This window comes from Centroberyx affinis, unplaced genomic scaffold (genome assembly GCF_046629955.1).
Source record: "Centroberyx affinis isolate AG114_WGS23_722 - 3 ecotype Tasmania unplaced genomic scaffold, CSIRO-AGI_Caff_v1 ptg002632l_1, whole genome shotgun sequence".
NCBI lineage: Eukaryota > Metazoa > Chordata > Actinopteri > Beryciformes > Berycidae > Centroberyx > Centroberyx affinis.
Genome location: NW_027280826.1, coordinates 117,352 through 138,841, shown reverse-complemented (window position 1 = coordinate 138,841; position 21,490 = coordinate 117,352). Strand labels below are relative to the sequence as shown.

The following is a 21,490-nucleotide window of genomic DNA, read 5'->3' as shown; positions in this document are numbered from 1 at the left end:
CTTTTCTCAGTAGTGATTGCTGGATTAATATTGAGGTATTTACTGTATAAAACTACCCGTAAGCACAGTAGGTTAAGCACCTTGAAAGTGGATTATTCTGATAATAGCTTTCTCATAGCACTTCTCGACAGCTCTGCTGAGAGTGAGGTTGGCCGCCTCAGTAAACGCAGTGTTAGCAAGTTCAAACAAGGCAGGCTGTGGGCCGTTTCAAAGACAAGTCCACAGTGTTAAATGAGACAGATGTATTCTGCCATGTCTCATGTTTCACCTCCCGCAGAGCCGTTTGCACTGCTCACTGATGATTTCATTTGCTGGAGTAGAGTCTTTGCTAGCATATTGTTTGCTAGACTGGCTAGTATGTGCTATAATATGTTCCATACAGGTGATGTTATGATATTGACATTCAGTCAGTTAAGTGTGTGGGTCACACAAAGGAGATGCAAAGTATGGTGATAGGTGTTGAATGGAGAAGATATTTTTGCAACTAATGACAAGTGCACCTAAATATAGCCACAATACAGTTATCAATATAGTACAATTCTGAAATCAAAATGTCAAGTATCATGACTATTGTTCAAGGGAGATATTTCTCAAGCACAGTGTTAATAGCTAACTGTGAAATGGCCCCAACTGCAGCAACCAAACACTGTGTTGCTGTTTGCAATAATTTGATCCTATTGCACTAAATGCATTCATGATCTCTCTTGCAGGGGTGGATGAACGAGATGCACAGCTACGACCCAGAGACGTACCACCCCTCCGTCACACTCTCTGTCTATGCCACCCTGGAGGGCAGCCGGCTGCGCCTGGCATACCCACGTGCCAACATCCCCCGGCGGGCAGCTTTCGACGAGACACCCCATGAGGCCGTGTTTGTGCGCTCACGCACCTACCAGCTGGCTAACTGTAAGGTCAGTGTGCCCGCAAACACACGCACACACACACACACATGTCTATGGGTCCCAGAAGAGCGTGCACGTCACTACGCAGGGGAGCAAAAGGGAGAGGCAAGGTGACCTCTCACCTGAACTCTCCACTCTCATCTCTCTGCACCCACTTTGTCATCTAACACGGAGGTGAAAGACCAGAAGGATTACGACTGAGGTGATGATGCTCAGGATAAGCTTGACCTGGCTGCTCTCCCAGACATACATTGAGGCAGAGTAGAGTAGCTTCCACTAACAGAACAACAATAATAATGCTTACACTCAATCTAACCACTGTGGGGAGTGCTGAAAAAAGGATGGGTGTCTATGGCGATGGTGAACTGTCAACAGGAGTTCCGCCTGCCAGCCTCTGTTCTTCATGTTTTGTAAAGAGAACATACTAGAAAATGACACTCCAATCAAAATGACACTTATTCCTCATCATTCTTCTTTGTTCATTTTTCATCCCAGGTGTCTCTGTTGCCTCCTGTGCTGGCCCGTAAGAGGGTGTGGAACAAGAAGTACCCCATCTGCATCATCCTGGCTGAGGGGGAGGTGGGGGAGGAGAGCCTGATCGAAGGGGAGGACGAGGAGAGGACGGAGAGACAGACCACCCTGGACCCACAGCTCCCTGTCACTCTCTACCTGTTTGGCCGTACAGGAAGAGAGAAGGAGGAGTGGTTCCAGCACTTCTTGTCCGCCTCTAGGGCTGGAGCCAAGAGCAGTCTGAGCAGGGAGGAGTCCAAGATGGGTAAGAAGAAGTGCTGCCCCCTGCTGATGTGGAGGGGTTGAGCTGGTTGACATAGATATTTATACAGTAGACTGGAAAGTTTATTGTTCTTTATTAGTTTATTGTTTTAAACTTGCATATAGTCACTGTTGAATTGATCTTTCTATTTCTATCGCTCATTCTTCTGGTATATAGGACAGATAGATGCTGATGCAGAATTTTTCAATGTGTCTCACTTTGTGTTATATTTACCAACTCTTTCTTCTTGCTTTTCCATCTCTGCCCATGTCCATCATCTCTCTTATCACTAAGACGCCCTATGTGGTGCGGATGCTGTTAAAGGAAGTGTGGAGGAGCTGCGCGACTTGCCAGGGGCTATAAAAGCAAGGGTGCTGTTGGAGTACAGCACCTACATGACTCATCTGATTGGCTCAGAGAGTGACAATCCCACCCCCAGCCCCTGCGACAGTGACCAGGGAAGCCCCACAACCCAAAAGAGGGTGAGTGAAAAGCATTGACTACATATTATGTGTCAATTTTTTTTCAGATCTAGCATCAGATCTAGCATCACTTTACTGCAGGTTGTAAATCGATAACATGACAAACCATGCATTACATCCTATTTTAACTTTCCACCTTGGTGTCTCAGGTTCCGTTGGCACCGGCCCTGCCCACCGTCAACGGAAATCAGAACTTTGTCTCTGCTATACTTGCCCTTTGGATGTTGTGCTAATCTTCTACATGACTCCCATTGATCAAAGCCAGTCAATAACAGCTACTGTTCCACTGTTCTGTTCTGCACTGAGGCTGGGCTTGTCCAGGATGCTGGCTCAGCCAAACGCATCCATGCTGACTGGACCAAATGCTCCAAATGTCAATGTGCAGAAATATCAGATATCACCTGGCTGGGAAGGTATTTATAGGAACAGACTGCGGCGCATCTGCAGCATAACTGACTGAGTTGCTAACCCTAGTTTGGCTAGTTTGGGATTGACACCCCGCAAAGAGACAGTCTGTCCTAAAGTTTAGCAGAGGTAGATGCTGATGCAGAATCAGTATGAGAGTCAGCCTCAGTGGTTAATGGTTGGTAGAATGGGTTAAGAGGATAGATTAGATAAGGGCTAGCAGGTCCAAGACTTTTCAATTTTATCATAGCACTTATTCTGAGACAGTTTTATATAGCAATGGGTATTGTATGGGTTTGTATGTCTCTCTTTTATCTATCCTGAGCACACAGAGACAAATTCACAAAAACCTGGTTGATATGGCAAAAAACTTGAATCTTGCATCTCGGTTCCAGGGAAAAATATAACTTTTTCCTTGGACCCATTTTTTTCCCATACGTCATTCTCTGTTGTTCCCTGTCTCCCATGCAGATCCCTAGTGAAGAGTGTGGCTCTGGAGGTCGAGCTGGAGCTGAGCCCGGGGCGGAGTCTGGGGTAGGGGGATGCTCCGCGGAGGGCCAGCCCGCCTGGGTCAACTCCCTGGTGGGCAGGATCTTCTGGGACTTCCTCCGGGAGAAGTACTGGACCGACCAGGTGGCACACAAGATCCAGAAGAAACTCACCAAGATCAGGGTGAGGCTGAGTGAGGATGTGGAAGGAACAGATGGATAGATGGATGGATTGATGGATGGAACTGATGAGTTGGAGTGAATGTAGTGGATAGTGTTTTGATATATGCAGCCTATGCAGCAAAAATGTCATATAATTTCTTCTGCTATCAATCATTTTGTGAAACCACAATCACATGGATATCTTATATATCTTATATACTGTATATATATGTAGAGCAGGCAACACTGAGTATATACACCAAGCCCTATTTAAAACATAATTTTCCTCATCCAGTCTTACTGGGGTGTTGCTGGGATTTGACCTGTTGGTCAACATGAGCATGCATCAGTCATGGTTCTCTGTACAAGGTCAAATGACAAATGACATGACATTGGGCCCATCAACACTGCAGCTATCTTCTCTGGGTGCATGTGTGTGTGTATGTGTGTATAGTGTGTGTGAGACAGAGTCTGCTGATGATGCACTCCCTCTGGTTCCAGAGGGAGGAGAGGAGAGGAGCACTCAATGCACCGCAGCATCCCATTACTCATCTCCCGCTCTCCTCTTTGACACACACACCATCCCTTTTACTCCTCTCTCTCTCTCTCTCTCTCTCTCTCTCTCTCTCTCTCTCTCTCTCTTGCTCATGTCTCTTTCACACACACACACACACACACACACACACACACACACACACACACATATACTCACTGCAGGGTTCCCTTGCTTGCTCATTTGTTGAGGTAATGAGCTACCTCAGTGGAGCCTCTCATTTATTTTTGGAAGTATTTATGTGTGACATATAAGCTGCCTGCTCACTATTTAACAGTGCAGTTTGTCTCATTGTAGTTGCCATACTTCATGAATGAGCTGACCCTGGCTGATCTGGACATGGGCACCTGTCTACCCCAGGTCCTCAGCACCTCCAAACCTTCGCTGGACCGCAGAGGTGTGCGTGTGCGTGTGTGTGTGTGTGTGTGTGTGTGTGTGTGTGTGTGGGGCATTGGGTGTGTACCCATCCATACGTGCCCTTGTTCTTTTGATGAAAGATGTTAAATCATGATCATCCCTAACTGCCCTTTTCTAAAACACTTATACCACACATGCAGAGAGGTCCGCGGTAAAAATTTAGCTAACAGTCTCATTGTAATCCACGTATTGTGAATTCATGTAATGTCCCGTTCATCTGGCCCACTTCTCTCTCTCTCTGTCTCTCTCTCACACACACACATACGCACAAACACTTGGAGTTAACACTCAGTTTCTGCAGTCAGCTCAGGCCATGATCTCATTTGTATCATTATAGAGCTTGTCATGGCCGCCCTAAAACCTTTCCATTGTTTCCTGCCTAGGCGATTAGCAATCCTCTTAGCCTTGACTTAGCTCAACCCACAATAGCATGCCAGAGCGCATTGCTATCTTCTATTGGTCTAATCTCCAAATCTGTGACAACATAGTGCCAGGCCAAATCAAGTAGAGATATTGGCTCAGCCTCCTAACTCAGGCTTTGGGTCAAAGTACATGACAAAAACACTTTGCCAAAAGGTTCTTCTCCAACCCACATTCTACCTGTCTAAAATCTTACCTGGATCCTTCAATGACTATGAAGAGTTACAACTGTTCTGTTCTCTCTGTCTCTCTCTCTTCCTCCTTCTCTATGTCCTTATCATTCCTTCCCTAACTCCGCCCCATCCTCCATTCCCCCTGCAAGGCCTGTGGCTGGAGCTGGAGGTGGTGTACACCGGCTGCCTTCAGATGACCCTGGAGACTAAGATGAACCTGTGTAAGCTTGGCAAAGAGGGTGGAGCCGAGGCCCACAGCGTTCCAGAGACCCTCCAAATAGGGTAAGACCCGTCTCTGTCTCTTGTTCCTGTTTACTTGTTTAAAAGGAGATGGGGGGAAGGTGTGTACATGAAGAGGAAAGTGTTTTCTAAGCTTAGTAGTTTGCATTAAGAGGTACCACTGGTGTGTTTTTCAGCTCTAAACCCAGGCTGTGCATACTGGCTGATAGTGATGAGGAGTCATCCAGTGCAGCGTCATCTGATGAAGAGGAAGTCCCTCCCACCGAGCCCCAGGGATCTCCAGGAGATAAAAGCACACCAGTAGGGGCTGATGGGTAAATTCAATAGCTTTTCCTACTTTAAGCCTGGTGCAGAGTATGAAGTGCAAGACACAGCTGAGAATACACAATAAACACAATATATTTCATGCCTGTCACTCACGTCTGTCGCACCACTTCCAGTTCAGACAGTTCAATATGTGCCACTGTGTCCTTTTCTTGACCCAGGCACGCTGGTGGCAGCACAAGTAGGAAGATCCTGCGATTTGTGGACAAGATAGCCAAGTCCAAGTACTTCCAGAAGGCCACGGAGAACGAGTACATCAAGAAGAAGATAGCTGAGGTGTCCAACATGCCTCTGATGCTCTCTGTGGAGGTTCTAGAACTGTCCGGAACTCTGGCCATCAACATCCCTCCTCCCCCTACTGACCGGATATGGTACTGACCGAGTTTCCTTGTTCCCTGAGTCACCTCGTGCCACATTTTCAGTATGTACTGTTGTCAGATCTTCTTTCTTTCTTTCTTTCTGCCCTCCCAGGTACAGTTTCCGGGTGCCCCCCAGGTTAGACCTCCGTGTGCGCCCAATGCTGGGGGAGAGGGAGGTCACCCTGACCCACGTCACCGAGTGGATCGAGAAGAAACTGCAGTGCGAGTTCCAGGTCAGTCCCATCAGCAAGTCTGTCTGTCTGTCTCTCTGTCCGTCTCTCCCATCCTTCACCTAATATAGCACAATGCTATACTGAAATACTGTATTTTTAAAAAAATTGTATGTACATTTTACTGTATACATTTTGACAGTATGAAGAAGCGTGTGAAATACAATTCACATTTTACCTTTTACAGAAGACAGGGAGACTTAACCATTGTTGTTTGCGCAGACTGACTCACTATTAAGCATGGTTTTGTTGTCCTTTCCTCCTCAACAGAAAGTGTTTGTCATGCCCAACATGGATGATCTCTATCTGCCCCTGATGACTTCTGGTCTGGACAACCCGCCTCCGTCCCACCACTCTCCTGCTCATTCCTCATCCCGCCAGTCCTCAGTGGAGTCCCAGGAGTACCTGTCAGAGTAGTGCCCCCCTGAGGCTTCAGATGGAATTACCTTGATGTAACATAGTCATCATGTGGCTACTGGCATGGATCCATAATGGATTCTTATGCTGTTGCAGCTTGGCACCGGCTCGGTGTTCCCCCTGTGTGTGTTCATCATAACCAGCAGAGGGTAGATGCCCACAGGTGGTACATGTAAGATAGGGTGGCACACAGAGCAGCACTGACCTGGGATCTGTGAGACTGATGTTGTAGTGCCCCCTACTGTTGAAGAGCAGTGAACTCCACAAAAGACATTGGTGAAAGCACATTATTTTAACTGTGTTTTCAAGAAGGAACTTTTCATTTTATGTAAACTCTGTTTAAAAGATGCAAGGGTGGAGTGAACTACTGGAACTCTTGGAGATGTCATCGTAAAGATGACATCTCACTGCGCATGTAAGAAAAGGGCGCTGTTGATGACTTCTGTTTTGAAAAGTTGCTGCTTGAACAGTCTAGAATCTGTGAAAAACATGGAGATGGTGATGAATTGTTCTCAGTGTTGTACTTGACTTCTGTTAAACCAAGCTGTCTTGGTGCATGTCATTTTTGGACTGTGTAAATGTCCTTATGGATTTATCAGTGAACAATAAATAACTGTTTAATGCTTTGAATTGATTTTAAGAAATGAACTTCAACTGCATACAAATAGATGAAAGATATGTATCAAATATGTACTTGGATTTCTACATACGCAGATAAAACTCATTTGCACAATAATGCTTTTCTCTCAGCTACTTAGACACAAGCAAAGCTAATTTACATGGACAAACTACACACTATATTGGAAACACAATTTTATTGTTGTGTGTGAGAAGTGTGTGATCCACTCTGTTAGGCCTCCTCTGGCAGAGGCTCTGGCAGTGTCTTCATGGCATCCTTCTTCAGTGGCCCCTGCAGGTAAACCAAAGGAGTTAAAGGAGGCAGAGGTCAAAATAGTTCACAACCCCTGAGCAGGGATCAAGTCAACATAGGAGACACAGAAAAATAGATCCCTGAGGTAGACATTACTCACTCAAGCTGACATGCCCCTAATAGCTGTGTGCACACACACACAGAAACACTAATGTTCTCGCACTCACCATAAACGCCCTCTTCTCCTGAGCGGTCTGGAAGCGACCGTGACCAAATTTGGAGGTGGTGTCGATGAACTTGAGTTCAATCTCCTCCTTGGATTTGCGAGATGTGTGCACCAGCAGAGACTGGGAGGAGGAACATACAAAGATGCACACATATGGTTCCTGCAACCTTTTTTTTTTTTAACTTGGCAAGTCAGTAAAGTGCAATGGAGTACATATAAGGAATTGTTGTTCATTTACCAGTGAGATTCCAAATCACACTGTACCTTTCTGAGGGTGAGGACACGTTTCTTGGGGCCGACCACGCAGCCTTTCAACATCAAAAAGTCATTATTCACATCACCATAGTGAGGGAAGCCTCCCTGCAGGCACCGCACCCGGTCAAAAAGAGGGTGGAAAGAGAAAAACAGGAATGGAAGATGAATGATGAATAAGTATTCAGGAAAATTTTTCATTTGCTAGATAATCAATTTGTTCCTTTATTTGGTGCCTATTAGCATTTTGTTCTAGAAAGACTGGAGTACCATGGGGGTAATGGTCTTCTGGCTGGTGTCGTAGTTAGTGGAGGCATTGTTACGGATCACCTTTCCATCCTGGATGTGGACCCCCTTACCAATACGGTAGACCTGGGGACACAAGTGTTCAAAATAATACTTTATATATTTTCAGAATCCAGAATGAGCAATATATACTTATTTTAGGGAGAAGTTTCAACAAGTTTGAAGAGCATCTTTCAGAAAAGTGATTGAGTGTGTTCAACTAACAAGATGCAAGCTAGAGCCTAAGTGGGTGAACTTGACCAGCGTGTAGCTAACCTTCTTGTTGAGCTCAGTACGGTGGTGATAGCCCTTCTGACCAGCACGGGCAATGGTGTACCCCACACGGGCCGGATGCCAGGCTCCGATACAGGCCACCTTCCGCAGACCCTTGTGGGTCTTCCTGGGGAGCTTCTTGGTGTGCCAGCGGCTTGTCACACCTAGCAGCATAAAGGGCAAAGGGTTGAATTGACTGATTGGGTGATGTATTCATAGATCCAAGTATGGATAAGGTATAAGTACACAAGTCCTTGGACTGAGATGCCCCCGGACAAATGCATGTTCAACCAGCTCAACCAGTCCTACCTTTGAAGCCATGGCCTCTGCTGACCCCGATGACGTCGATCATCTCATCCTGGTAGAAGACAGCAGAGACGGGCACAGCCTGCTCCAGGCGCTCCTTCGCCCAGTCCACCTTGTCCGAGATGCTGCCCCCGTTCAGCTGCACCTCCATGATGTGGGCCTTCTTCTGCTTGATGGGCAGCAGACGCATCTGGAGGGGAGAGGAAGGAGAAATGGAGAACAGAGACCAGTGAAGCCAGTAATCAATAATTAACAGAGGTCCAGAAGTCTAGAAAAGCCACATTGTTCTGGGTTACTGAGATTGAAAAGTCAGGTACAGACACAGATGGAAGTAAAGTGCAGTCATTTCAGGGCCCTTTCGCTGTAAATTGGCCCTCTTTGAATTTTTGCCTCACAGCCAATATTCAAGATTGGCTCTGAACCTATGGTTATAATGTGTCCCCCAGCCCTGTCTTTTCATGACTCAGCATGAGATCATCTTATAATTCTCTCAGTAATAATATTATGTACCACAGCTCTATTTAAAAGTACATCTTCATCTAACTCCCACTGCTAAAACTAACACCTGCACAGAGCAAGACATGATCTTAGTAATGTTGTTAGACTAATTTTAATAGTGTTTAACTGATTTTAATAGTGTTTACTGCCAACATAAAGGTTTACCCCTGGGCAGAGTTTGAGTGAGCAGTCAGGTTCTGCCGTGAGGATTATTTTTAAACTGCCATTTGAAACGCCACACTCCTCACACACAGAGAGAAGAGAGTCACCGTCAAAGTTGTTTAGAACTTGGCGTCCAAGAGATAAGAGAGGGGATGCTTTTCTTTCCGTTGCATCAGGTGGATAACTCTGCCACCTCTGGCCTTTTGCAGGGGTGGTTTTATGGGACGGGAGATGGGCGGGGTATATTTGGCTTGTCAGTCAATGCCGACTAACCAATAATAATAATATCGAGCTAGAACAGGCTGAGACAATTGTTGCATTACCTTTCTGAAAGTTAGATGAGAAAAATAAATCACATGCTAGTATCATACTGTCCTTTCAATGTGACTTTAAACGGTTAGGATGTAAGGCTTAGCGGTAAAGTATGGTTAGTGTAAGTAGTTTGTCACTCTGAACACTGTACTGTACAGTGCAAGAAATGCTAGCTTACCTGGGAGTGAACAATAACCCTGATGATTGAACAGTATTTCTTCATCAGAGCAAAATCCTTGTCCAGCTGCTTCTTGCCATTCTCATCCTGCCATTTCTTACTGTACTTGGTGAAGGCCTTCTTCTTGCTCTTGTACCTGAAACACAAAAAGATTTAGATATGGGAAACAACAGTGTCAACAAGGCAACAAGTGTGTGATGAATTTGCTGTACATGGGATACGTATCAATGCACAATCACAAGCCCACACCAGTTTTTGTAGAATCTGCGCTTGCACTCGTCACTCAGATGCTCGGCAAAGATGGTCTTGAGGGAACGCAAGCCACGGACAGTGTGAATGTATCCCACAATCCCCACCACAATGACTGGGGGCGTGTCAATGATAGTGACCGCCTCCACCTCCTCTCGCTTTGATTGCTCTGTTGGAGAAACATGGACAATTGTTATTGATCTGTCAATACTCAGTAAAGACACGTCCCAGAAAAAAGAGTCCTCAGCATTTTGTAAGTGTAGATATTGCGTAGAGAGAGGCAAGAAAGATACAGGAGAGAGAGGGGATGACATGCAACATAGGTTGTGGGCTGGGTTTGAACCCCCAACATAGTAAATATATGGTATGAGCCTTTGCATCTTATAACAATGTAAAAATGGTTCATATTGGTAGTTTCACAAGCTAAGGTGCATGAAATGTGCGCAGAACGCTGTGGGTTTTAAACATTCCTACCAACTACAAGGCTGACACATAAAACAGTAAGCACCACACAAAGAAAATGTTCATTCCAACCCTCTCGTGCAACCATGACACCCGGTCCAGCGGTACATACTGAGGCCAGTGCGGTGCATTTCCCTGAGGGTGTGGGTCATGCCCGCCTTGTATCCCAGGAAGGCAGTGAGGTGGACGGGTTGGCTGGGGTCATCCTTGGGCCAGGAACGCACCTTCCCCTTGTGCTTCTTGCTACGCTTGTGGGGCAGGAACCCCATGTGCCCGTGGCGGGGGGCATGGAATTTACGATGAGACTGGAAGGGAGACAGCCCACACACAGGGACAATAAACTTGAACATGCCACTCGGACACCCCCGTGAAAATCTAACCCAAACTTTAAACTGTACATCCCTCCACACCATCCAGCCAGCTATTCATCCATTTGCTGATCCTGTGTACCCACAGTGTGTTTATGCCACATATGTTAGTCTGGCATCATGCCATCTACAAGATGCCAGAAAGAGTGCTGGTGGCAGTATATTGTGAATATTAAATAGTCATCACTGTGTGCTTAATGGCACCGCCACCAGTGGGCATGTGGCTGCATGCCTTCACTGTCTATCACACTGAAGAGGTACTTGTGGAATAACGATTAAGTCACTCAGAAGGAAGTTAGTCATTGCCTACACTCAAGACAGTCCAAAGATATCAAATCACTTGTTGTAGATGAATAAGAAATGGCATATGTTGTGGTCAACCTTGGTCAACAACTGTGTTTGGTGACTCACGTTGTAGAGTTTACTCTTTCAGTTCACACATTCAAATGCTCTAATGATAAGGGTCTTCCAAACTTGTGATACTAAACATGGAACAGAATGTCAAAAGGATATCATGTAATCAAGTCCTTAGGCTTCAGACCTGTTGCCTTTAGAGCAGGACAGGTGTTTGTATTTTCAGTTTGGATTTCTAAAAACATAGGGCTTCAGCGTCTTATGATTCAGAAAGAAATAGCTGGAAGATTATCCAGTCCGGGCCAAACAACGAAGGAGAAGAAAACTCTGAAGTTGGGATGGTGCACAAAAAAGTAGTCGCCATTTCAGCATTTCACGTGGTCAAGGCAGCCATGACAAGATAACTGCCCAACCCACTTCATCTACCCTTACAAATCCCAAATGACCAAACACAGACATAAACCACACACACATGCACACATATAGAAGGCAAAGACAGACAAAACTGGACACCGACGTATCCTTTAGAGGAGAAAAGAGGCAAAAACAGGAGGAGCACTGACCATGTCTGTGTGCGCCGTCCAGGCGAGGGACAGAAAGAGAGAGGAACAAGTGCTGATGTAAGGGTCATACTTAAGATGGTACGACTCTAATTTGGTGGCTGGCACAGTTAAGGAGCCGTATTCACTTTCAAATAAGGCAATTGCTGCCAAGTCCTGACAGGAGAAGATGGGAGGAGGAGGGAAGAGGGTGCACCCATGGGTCTTGGGTGGTGGGGAGGCCCAGTGAAGAGGAACCATCTGTAGGGAGGGGGGCAGAGAGAGAGAAAGAAAGAAAGAAAGAGTGTTATTTGCACCTGCATGCATGCAATTATTTGAAATTAAATCCACAAACTGTGGGAGGTGGTTACTTTTCTAGATTTACAGTAGTTGCTGAAACCAAGAATCTAGCATGACCAATATCTAGGCTATGATATCACTTGACATTACTCATCCAATTAAAATGTTCCAAATGTGATAATGCCAGCAAAAGGCTGCAATCCTAATTGACAAAATAGCCTTTCCTTGTATTCCTCAATAGTCACACACTCAAGCACTTGAAGAATTGCAACACCAAGATTATTAGACCAGCGCTAGTAAAGTTGCATCTATAGTGAAAGGTAATTTGTTTTTGATTAAATTGTGTCCTGCCACATACAACTAAGTAGGCTACATTCTTATGCAGGATGACTGAATGTATGCAGGCTAACACCTGGCCTGCACAAACCTTTATGAAGGTTAAAAAGATGAAGATTATCAGAGTGCAGGTTTTCCTACAAACTGGAGCAGTTTGGGGCTCAGTACCTTGCTCAAGGGTATTTCAGCAGTGTTGGTGGGCACCATACATGTACTACCAGCCATCTCACAGCTGGAACCCTAACCCATCTGTCAGTAATGAGGATCAAATCAGCAGCATTCTGGTCACTGGTGACTAGTGACACTCTCTTTGGATAATCTACTGCCCTGGTCAATATACTCAGCAGGGTAGGATTTCCCCCACTAAATAATATGCAACGAAAACTTCTTGTCAATTGGTAAATATTGGTACTGGGGCAGCATGGTCATGGGTTTCTTTGTATTACTCACCAAGTCAAATGTAGAATAATAATATAAGTAGTGTTATAAATTTATAACAATAATATCTGGAGACCAGTTTTCAGGTTTCTGTTCCAATGCTGTAAACAGTAAACATACTGTGTCCCACACATAGCCAAAGGTGGCACTATGGGCTCCCATTATGCCCGTTGGGAATTATGGCATTGCATTCTCAGCAACAAAAATCCGTACAGTCAGTGTTGTGGAAGTTTGTGTAGCTATCTCTTAATCTTTGTCCAGTTTCCCCCATTGAACATCACAGTAAAAGAAAATCGGCATTTGGCTGTCACTAGTGTTTGTACTGTGCTTCCAAGTTCTTATCAAGGTTTGTTCTAGTTCTGTTCTTGATGACTGATGGTTATCAGCTCTACACCTCCACCTACTGAGTTCCCATGGTACAACAGCTCCAACCGTGACCTTTTACCTTCGACCTTTATGTAAAAAAAAAAAAAAAAAGGAGAAAGAAAGGAGATCACAAATCAGTCGTGGGCTAATGCTACTCATTAAAAAATAATATTCTTCGCAGTACGATAATTCTAAATTATGACAGAGTAACATAAAACCATAATAAATTATTAAAATCAGTTGACCTCTAATTCGCCATGTTAAGTCTTCTACGCATGCGCTACCTCGAAAGGAGAGTAGTCGAGGTCGAATTGTAGGATTTTTGTGGGTCTTCATCAAAATAAGGCAAAATGCCTGCAGACTACGATAAAGATGCATATCCAGAGCCTCCTCGTCAGACCCCAGTTGCGGATAAACAGACAGCACTGCCAAATCCAGCCCTGATCGTGTCTAAACTCTTCTACTACTCCGTGGACCTCCCTGTCACCACATTCAGAGGTGGGCTAACAGGATAGCACAACAACACAGCTAATAACAGTTGCTAGCATTGTTGACATTACCATATCTTGAGTTGTTAACGGTACTGTCGCTGTTACTTGCACAATAATATTACAACATGCATTGATTACTCATTCATGTGACAATAGATTTAACGTACGTAGGCATGCTAGGCTACATTGTATAGCTAACGTTAGCTAGCTTGGGTTAGCATCATCCATTCGTTCTGCCAGGTTATCGTTACAACTCTGAACTTCAAGTCATGCAGAAGCAGCAGCAACAACACAATCCAGGTGGCCTAAGCGTAGTTAACAAAGGCTGACAAGCCTTATGCCACTGAACGGTGTCTCCCTCCTCATCCAGGTGTTGTTGACAGCATCCGGGCTAACAACAAGTCCGTCTACTACCACCAGAAGTTCCGCCGTGTTGCTGATCTGACGGAGTGCGAGGAGGGAGACTACCTCTGTTACTATGAGGCAGAGATGCAATGGAGGAGAGACTTGTAAGTAGCTATTCTTATTCTTATTCTTCTTTTGTGTAATGGTGAATTGCAACTAGATGCAAGTAGCTGGTGCTTTCTTGTCTCCATGTGGCCTCCTGGAGCCCCAAGGTCTGCTGCAAGGTCCATTCTAGCACGAGCACGCCTGGTCCAATTGAGTTAGTTAGTTTGTATTGTGCTTTAGTGAAATATATGCCACAACTAAGCATCTTTCATGTAACACTATTTTATGTAATAACCAGTTAACTAATTAATTTTATTGAGTGCTCTATCAAGTGTTCAAGATTTTTGGTTGTCGTGGGGAAGACTTTCAATATAAGACAAAGGTGGGCAGAAAAATGCATACAACATCATAAGGATATTATTGATATTAAAGTCATACATCTGTCAGGTTACATTGTCCTGTTACCCCCTGATTGTTGGCAACATGGTGACATGGTGAGTAGGGAGTCTGTCCAGCTCCCATGACAGCAAGCATCGGCCCTGCTGAAGTGTCCTTGAGCAAAACACTGAATCCCTACAGAGTAATAGTGTCCTATTGTGTTGCTGTCTCCACTCCTCAGTAAGGTGGACCAGGAGATAGTGAAGGTGGTCCAGGAGCGTCTGAGGGCTTGCCAGCAGAGGGAAGGAGCTAGCTACCATCAGAACTGTGGCAAGGAAATGCGACAGTTCAACGAGGTGACCAACGCCTTCCAGTTGCGCTGTAAGTACGACTGTTGACCGGCTGGAACTGGAGCATGTGTGGTGCAATAGCAAGAAAATGTGGGTCTTAGTTGCTGCTATTCAGGAATCCTTAGACACTATGAATGTTCCACAGTACTGACTGAATATGGTAATGATGGGTTAAGAAATTTTCCTCATGTAATGTAACCCCACAATTAAAGATCTACTGTCATCTACTCAAATGTGCATTCTTGCACAGGTGTAGGCACCCAACAGAAAATTACTGTTAATCACATTGACATGAATGACATACATTTGATCTAAAACGTATTTGATTTCTTTTTCATTCATAGCCAGTTTTAACATTCAGCTTGGATATCATTACAATTGTCGATTCCTCTGCTAAATGTGTTGAATTCATGACCTGTCACTTTCCAGATGGAGACCTGGGAGCGTATGCCAGTGGAAGGAAATGTCTAATGAAGCAGAAAGAAAGGATGATGGCAGCTCAGGCCCAAGAGGCTTAAGAACACAGCTCTTCTAATATGGTTCAAAAGTCTGTCCCTTGTGTAATAAATGTAAAATAAAATTTATGGGAAAAATCATGTCTTGTTCATGTAGTATTTTCACCCTGTACTGAACATAAAAATGTTCAACCTACCACTCTTGCCAACTTCAGTACACTGTAGCCATTTTAAAAATGTTTAGATGCTGTCCCATAACCTTAATTTGCAAATTCTAGATGTACAGCATGCATTTTCAGTTCTTTAACTGAGCACTAAGTTTTGGCAAACTTAGTGCTTTAAAATGTTTACCTCAAATCAAAGTTATTACAAACCATTACCCTATTCCTATTGTACGCTCATTTTATTGCACTCTCCTCTCCCTACTGTTAATTCTAAGAACTCACCCATGACAGTCATTTAATCTTTAATGACTCTTTATGGGCTGCACACCTGCTCTGTCATGAGCAAAGGTAACATTTATGCACAACACCCATCAAATCAAGAGAAGACAGCTTATAGTGGTGTTTCTGAACGTTTTATTCAACGAATCCACTGTACAAAAGTTTAGGAGGGAGCGGCCTGGACAGCAGCCTGGTTCCTCTGTACAGACACCCTGGTGTGAGTCTTGGCCAGATGGTCAGTGAACTCCTGCAAAATAAATGCATAATTGTTAGTTTCATAATACAACACCACCTCATCTTAAAATTAGTGAAAGACGTTATTGGTCCAGGCTGGGTACGGACCTGGTAGGGGGACTTGGTGAAGACAGTCTCCTTCCAGAGATCAGGGGTCAGGTAGCTGTACGTCTTGGAGATGGCATCAAAGGTAGCCTTGGCTGGAGGGGGAAACAAAACATAAGTAGATGTTAGATGAAGCAGAGTGCCAGATTTACCAGTGCTGCAGCCTCACCGTGACAGAATGTTGAGCACAGAAAAGGGGAACAGAGGAGACCACTAGGATAGTCTTTCTGCCGTGCATTACTATACTCATTTCTTTCTCTCCTGATAACGACAACTACACCACTGGAGAGGTGAAGCTGAGCAGAGCGAGGAGAAATCCCACAAAAAAGGTGGCAACCAATATCAACACAGGTTTGGTAAACTATTGTTAGTCACTTAACCCATGAATTGTCACTGGCAATGCCCAAATTTAAATGTGTATCGCGATCTTACCGAAGTTGCCGAGGGTGGCAGTGCAGCCCCTGGCAGAAGTGTAGCAATCATCGATACCAGCCATCATGAGCAGCTTCTTGGGCACAGGGGCGGACACGATGCCGGTACCACGGGGGGCGGGGATGAGACGCACCAGGACAGAGCCGCAGCGACCGGTCACCTTGCAGGGCACGGTGTGGGGCTTGCCGATCTTGTTACCCCAGTAGCCTCTCCTGACGGGCACGATGGACAGCTTGGCCAGGATGATGGCACCACGGATGGCTGTGGCCACCTCCTTAGAGCACTTCACCCCCAGGCCCACATGGCCATTGTAGTCGCCAATGGCAACAAAGGCCTGTAAACAAGACACAGGATGTCAACAAACAATGCGAAACGGAGGCAGGCAACGTCACATCTGGACTATCAGCACTACAGTCAGGAGGATGTCTATATTATGGCTCCAACAGTAAACCTCACCTTGAACCTGGTGCGCTGACCGGCCCTGGTCTGCTTCTGGACAGGCATGATCTTCAGCACCTCGTCTTTCAGAGCAGATCCCAAGAAGAAGTCGATGATCTCAGACTCCTGAAAACAGATTCAAAGCATTAGCAGAAGGCACTTAATTTTAGACTGCAACTCCCAAGAATTAAGTTTTTCTTACTCACACAGGTACATGACACTTTGCATTTCCTTTACTTATGTCAGTGTCCCTATTAATTTGTTATTAATTTACATCTGGTGTGGGGATGTATACTCTTATATTATGTTGTGTGTGCCAGTGACATTGTGTCACTGAAATATGCAATAGAAACATATTTTTCTTTGTAGTCTGTACATTAAATCTACACTTGATATTCAGCGCATATGTAAGGGAAAAACAAAAAAAGGGAATAAACTTTTCCTACCCTTCTGTGAAAAGGATTCTTTCCTGGTGTTAAGCAGTGTTCGGATTATTCAAGCCCCACTACATTTAACATTATTGGAATCGACACACCTGCAGTTTAGCATTATTTGACTAAACTTTGGGCGCAACAGCCTTTTAAAGATTATTTTTCTGGACTTTTGCCTTTATTATGAGTTTTTGCAGTAGAGATAGACAGGAAAGATCAGGGGAGAGAGAGAGGAATGACATGTGACAAAGGTCCCAGGCCACTAAGTCACCAGGACGCCCCCTTCTATAAGCCTTTTTGTAAGTATTAGGAGAATAATATTTTGACAGTTAGCAGCCCAGTGTGTTAATATGGTTATCTTAAGATGCTGCTTACCTTGATGGGCAGGGAGTACAGATAGATCTCCTCCAGGGTCTTGATCTTCATGTCCTTGACAAGACGGCCCAGCTTGGTGACTGGCACCCACTGGAGGAGAGAGCATCGCCATTAGCCTACAGTTTACATCGCTTTTGAAATGTGAGTCAGAGCAGGTTCACAGAGCGTTACAAGCAGACCTCTTACTGACGAGTAATCTTAAACCAAAAGCATAAAAAACATCATCTGGAGAAACTTACTTCCTTGTCCTCGGACTTGCCGCCCCTGGCACCGCGGCCCCTGCCACGGCCTCTGCCGCGTCCACGACCGCGTCCACGGCCACCGGCACCAAAGCCTCCGCGAAAACCTCCTCTACCACCGGCGTCGTCCGCCATTTGCTGCAGAACAATAAACGGATCAAAATAAGTACATTTTTGAATCTCTTAACGACGAGACAGCTGGTATTAGCTGTTCTCTATCTAGCCATTTCGTTCATCTCACAGGACACGAGCATCGCCGCCATATTCAAGGCTGAGGGTATTCTTCCAATATTTCCAATTATCAGCTAATCTCACTTCACTGTGTTGATAAATATATTAAGTGCTTTGCTTAAGTATGTTCGACGGTGACTTTATGACTATATTTAACAAATTCAGCGGAGCGATGCATGAGATAACTGAAGATTTCGGTCGGGAAAAACGATTCCGTATTGCACTTACGTGATCTGTATAACAGGAAGAAGGCCAGAGAAAAGTTCCGCCCGGTTTTATCAGACAGTGTCATCGCGATATTTCCTTTAGAGAGAACGAGCCAACTAGCGCCTCTACTGGCAGAGTCTATGGTTCATACCATAGTCTATGGTCCATATGTGCAGAGTTGTCGAAAAGAAACTGATCAGTCTACATTGTGAAAAATTGTTATATCTGAGTCTGGAATAGACATAATGCAAAGACATTAGGCTACTGAACAAATACATTATCCTGATCAGATATCAATGTATGCACACCTTTCCAGGCCATGTCTAAAGCTTCAGGTGAAAGTTCAAACTTTTTTATCATCAAAACAGATGCAAAACTCTGGAAATGAATTTACACATTTACAACACCAAATCACAAACATGTTTACATTTTCTTTGACAGTTTTCAAACCGACTGTTTCTGTAGCAAATGCAATGACAGGCCATCTCCCTAGTAAACTGACTCACGCCCCTCTGTTTTACCTTTCCTTTCAAAACGAATGAGCTACTTTTCTTGATGTCATCTGTGAATTTCATTACAACATGAATGCATCATCATCATTATTCCAAAAGGCCTATACATTAGTTTGTTGAGGAGCATCCATCATCACTTGTCAACAAACCTTCATGGTCTACATAATAGCTGCTCTTCTCTTGAATAGGCCTACAGATTAAAAAGGGCAATGATGACAGTGTAATGTTTATTACTTTATTTACAAAATAGACAAAGCAACGGAGCAAACTTGTTACAAATTCAACCATTTCAATCATACACCTACCTACATCATCAAAAACACACCTTCAAAGAAATTATACACATGTTCAAATTATACACAGCATGGCCAGCCAACAGCAGCTCGGCTCGTCCATCAGGAGCTGCTGTTGCTGCTGCTCAGCGTCCCGGTGGAGCTGCCACTGGTCTCTCCAAGGTCCTCCTCTTCCACCTCCTGCAGGTCATCCATCACCTCCAGGCTCTCGCAGATCAGCCCGATCTGCCTCTTCATGTGGGCCATGGTGCTCTGCATCCTCCTCATCTTCCGTTGCAGAGCGGCGGCAATCGCCCTGTGGTTCCTCTGCCTGGCCTCGTACTCCTGCCTCAGCTGCTTGTAGCAGTTATGCTGGGCCTGGGTGCGGTGGGACAGCACCGTTCCACAGCCCATGTGGCAGGGCTGGCGCCAGTGCTCGCAGTGGCGGGCGTGGGTGTCCAGGTCCCTGCGGAGCAGCTGCGCCCGGCAGCCCTGGTAAGGGCAGGGGATGAGCTCGTACAGGCAGCTCATGCTGTGGCAGTACTGCTCCGACAGGGGGAAGGTCTCCGGACAGCCGCGGATCTCATTCTTACACTGGAGGAACCCAGATACAAAGTAATACACGTTTATAAGAGACATCATAAGAATTGCCTTACTATCTCTGTGGCATTTTGTATACAAACGCTTAGTATATTTTGGATATGTAGCCTACATAATTGGATTTTTCCATTTTCTGTTTCCTACCTTGACCTTCAAGCGTCCGATAGACTTGCTCAGCTTGAACATGACAAAGATCAAGCTCTGGTGAACAGGCTTTCTGCAGCAGGGGCAGGTCTCCTGCCTGGTGGATAAATAACCATTAGTCCTTCCTTCAGTTTGGACTGGAGATTAACAACAATCTAATACAGTATCATTATAACACATTCTCATCCAGTGGTATTGATCCATGTTGTGCTTGTGGTGAGGCGTATTCAGTACCTCTTCAGCCACTGTAAAATGCATTTCTTGCAGAAGATGTGGTGGCACGCAGCTCTCACTGGACACCTGAGGACCCCCTGGCAGATGGTGCAGATCAGGTCGTAGTCCGGAGCGTCCACAAACAGCTCCACATCGTAGCCCCCGCTCTGCGCTGACACGTCTGGGTCCGCCTGGGCACGATGTTCAATATCAATAGTTTATTCAGATTTGTTCTTATGTATTCTTATGGTATAGTTTTTCAGGGAATATTAAATGACAGTTTGATCATGTTTGACATCTGTTTTACCAGGTTGCCACAGTAGTGTTGTGGTAGCTTCATGCAACAGGTGACTATTCTCTTTGCTTATGTAAACCTTGACTCTACAATTGCCTCAACCCGTCCACAGTTGCCAACATAAAGCAAGAGGTGACAAATGACAATAGAATTGTTCTGGAAAGTCATATGACTGATCACGTGATTATAAAAAGAAAGAAAAAATAACAGGCGCAGTTTCTCTGTTTATATTCTGTTTTCATCATTTAAACAAAAAACAAAACAAAAACAAACAAACAAACTTTGAAGTAGATATCAGTTGCTTAAGTACAAAGCATAATTGACATTAATTCCTCGTCGATCTTTACTAAATTCAAATATTAAAATAAAAAATTGCAGTAACCTACATACAAGGCTATAATGTCAAAGCGCAAGCAAAATGCATAATTATACAAAAATTATAATCATAATAATAGCCTACCAGCCGTTCAAATGATGGTGGTGTAGCCTATCTCAAATATTGATTTGAGCGCGAACACCTTTCTATCAAAAAGAGAAATAAAGCCGTATATCCATCTTAAATAAACAAAAGCCGTTCTCAACTCACCATGATAATCTCCCGTCCTCACCGTGTTTCCATTCCTGTTGCCGGCTGCTCCATATCGGTCCCAGTCATGTAGCACACGACACACGCCCTCATTATCAATACAACACATACATGAACATTCCTGACAAAACATGAAGGAGGGACCGTGACAGCACTAAACGATATAAACCACGGAGATAATGGTGTTCATTATGGAGCTTGTCCTTTCCCTCCTGTTCTAGCACCAAACGTGAGCCTCTAGATGTGAAGCGGAACTTTTTTCTGGCGAGATGAATAGTTCTCTCTAGCAGCATCCATTGTTTTGAGTGGCGGGTATGAAATAGGTTTAGCTGTCAAAGTCGACTCTAGTCATTACGTCACATAAATAGATATTACGTTTGAATTTTTAATTTCCTCTGAACACCATTTTCTAATATTTATTTCATGAGCTACTATCTAATTGCATGTTATGACTATTGAAGTATTGTATTATGTTATGGCCAAAAACCTT

General features: G+C 44.6%; 5 protein-coding genes across 5 annotated transcripts; 2 read left to right on the top strand and 3 right to left on the bottom strand.

Annotated features, from left to right (window-relative positions):
* Window positions 1-704: 704 nt before the first annotated feature.
* Window positions 705-6,344, top strand: LOC139657106 (testis-expressed protein 2-like). Its single transcript, XM_071534821.1, has 10 exons — window positions 705-911; window positions 1,398-1,677; window positions 1,969-2,156; window positions 3,033-3,233; window positions 4,062-4,161; window positions 4,924-5,056; window positions 5,191-5,328; window positions 5,500-5,709; window positions 5,810-5,930; window positions 6,198-6,344. Exons 1-10 carry the CDS (start codon window positions 717-719, stop codon window positions 6,342-6,344), a joined length of 1,713 nt encoding a protein of 570 aa, XP_071390922.1. The 5' UTR covers window positions 705-716.
* Window positions 6,345-7,170: 826 nt separating this feature from the next.
* LOC139657105 (large ribosomal subunit protein uL3-like) lies at window positions 7,171-11,722 on the bottom strand. Its single transcript, XM_071534820.1, has 10 exons — window positions 11,704-11,722; window positions 10,531-10,723; window positions 9,957-10,125; window positions 9,708-9,843; window positions 8,561-8,747; window positions 8,255-8,415; window positions 7,964-8,065; window positions 7,706-7,801; window positions 7,443-7,562; window positions 7,171-7,254 (listed from the first exon to the last, which is right to left on the bottom strand). The coding sequence occupies exons 1-10, from the start codon at window positions 11,704-11,706 to the stop codon at window positions 7,195-7,197; spliced, it is 1,227 nt and encodes a 408-aa protein (XP_071390921.1). The 5' UTR covers window positions 11,707-11,722; the 3' UTR covers window positions 7,171-7,194.
* Window positions 11,723-13,386: 1,664 nt separating this feature from the next.
* On the top strand, window positions 13,387-15,391 carry ndufb10 (NADH:ubiquinone oxidoreductase subunit B10). The gene is made up of 4 exons (XM_071534834.1): window positions 13,387-13,617; window positions 13,981-14,119; window positions 14,680-14,819; window positions 15,218-15,391. Exons 1-4 carry the CDS (start codon window positions 13,470-13,472, stop codon window positions 15,304-15,306), a joined length of 516 nt encoding a protein of 171 aa, XP_071390935.1. The 5' UTR covers window positions 13,387-13,469; the 3' UTR covers window positions 15,307-15,391.
* A 413-nt stretch (window positions 15,392-15,804) lies between these two features.
* rps2 (ribosomal protein S2) lies at window positions 15,805-18,430 on the bottom strand. Its single transcript, XM_071534832.1, has 7 exons — window positions 18,400-18,430; window positions 17,941-18,078; window positions 17,702-17,791; window positions 16,914-17,021; window positions 16,458-16,791; window positions 16,029-16,120; window positions 15,805-15,933 (listed from the first exon to the last, which is right to left on the bottom strand). Exons 2-7 carry the CDS (start codon window positions 18,073-18,075, stop codon window positions 15,850-15,852), a joined length of 843 nt encoding a protein of 280 aa, XP_071390933.1. The 5' UTR covers window positions 18,076-18,078; window positions 18,400-18,430; the 3' UTR covers window positions 15,805-15,849.
* An 846-nt stretch (window positions 18,431-19,276) lies between these two features.
* LOC139657117 (RING finger protein 151-like) lies at window positions 19,277-21,030 on the bottom strand. The gene is made up of 4 exons (XM_071534835.1): window positions 21,001-21,030; window positions 20,141-20,310; window positions 19,907-20,003; window positions 19,277-19,756 (listed from the first exon to the last, which is right to left on the bottom strand). Exons 1-4 carry the CDS (start codon window positions 21,001-21,003, stop codon window positions 19,286-19,288), a joined length of 741 nt encoding a protein of 246 aa, XP_071390936.1. The 5' UTR covers window positions 21,004-21,030; the 3' UTR covers window positions 19,277-19,285.
* Between the last annotated feature and the right edge of the window lie 460 nt (window positions 21,031-21,490).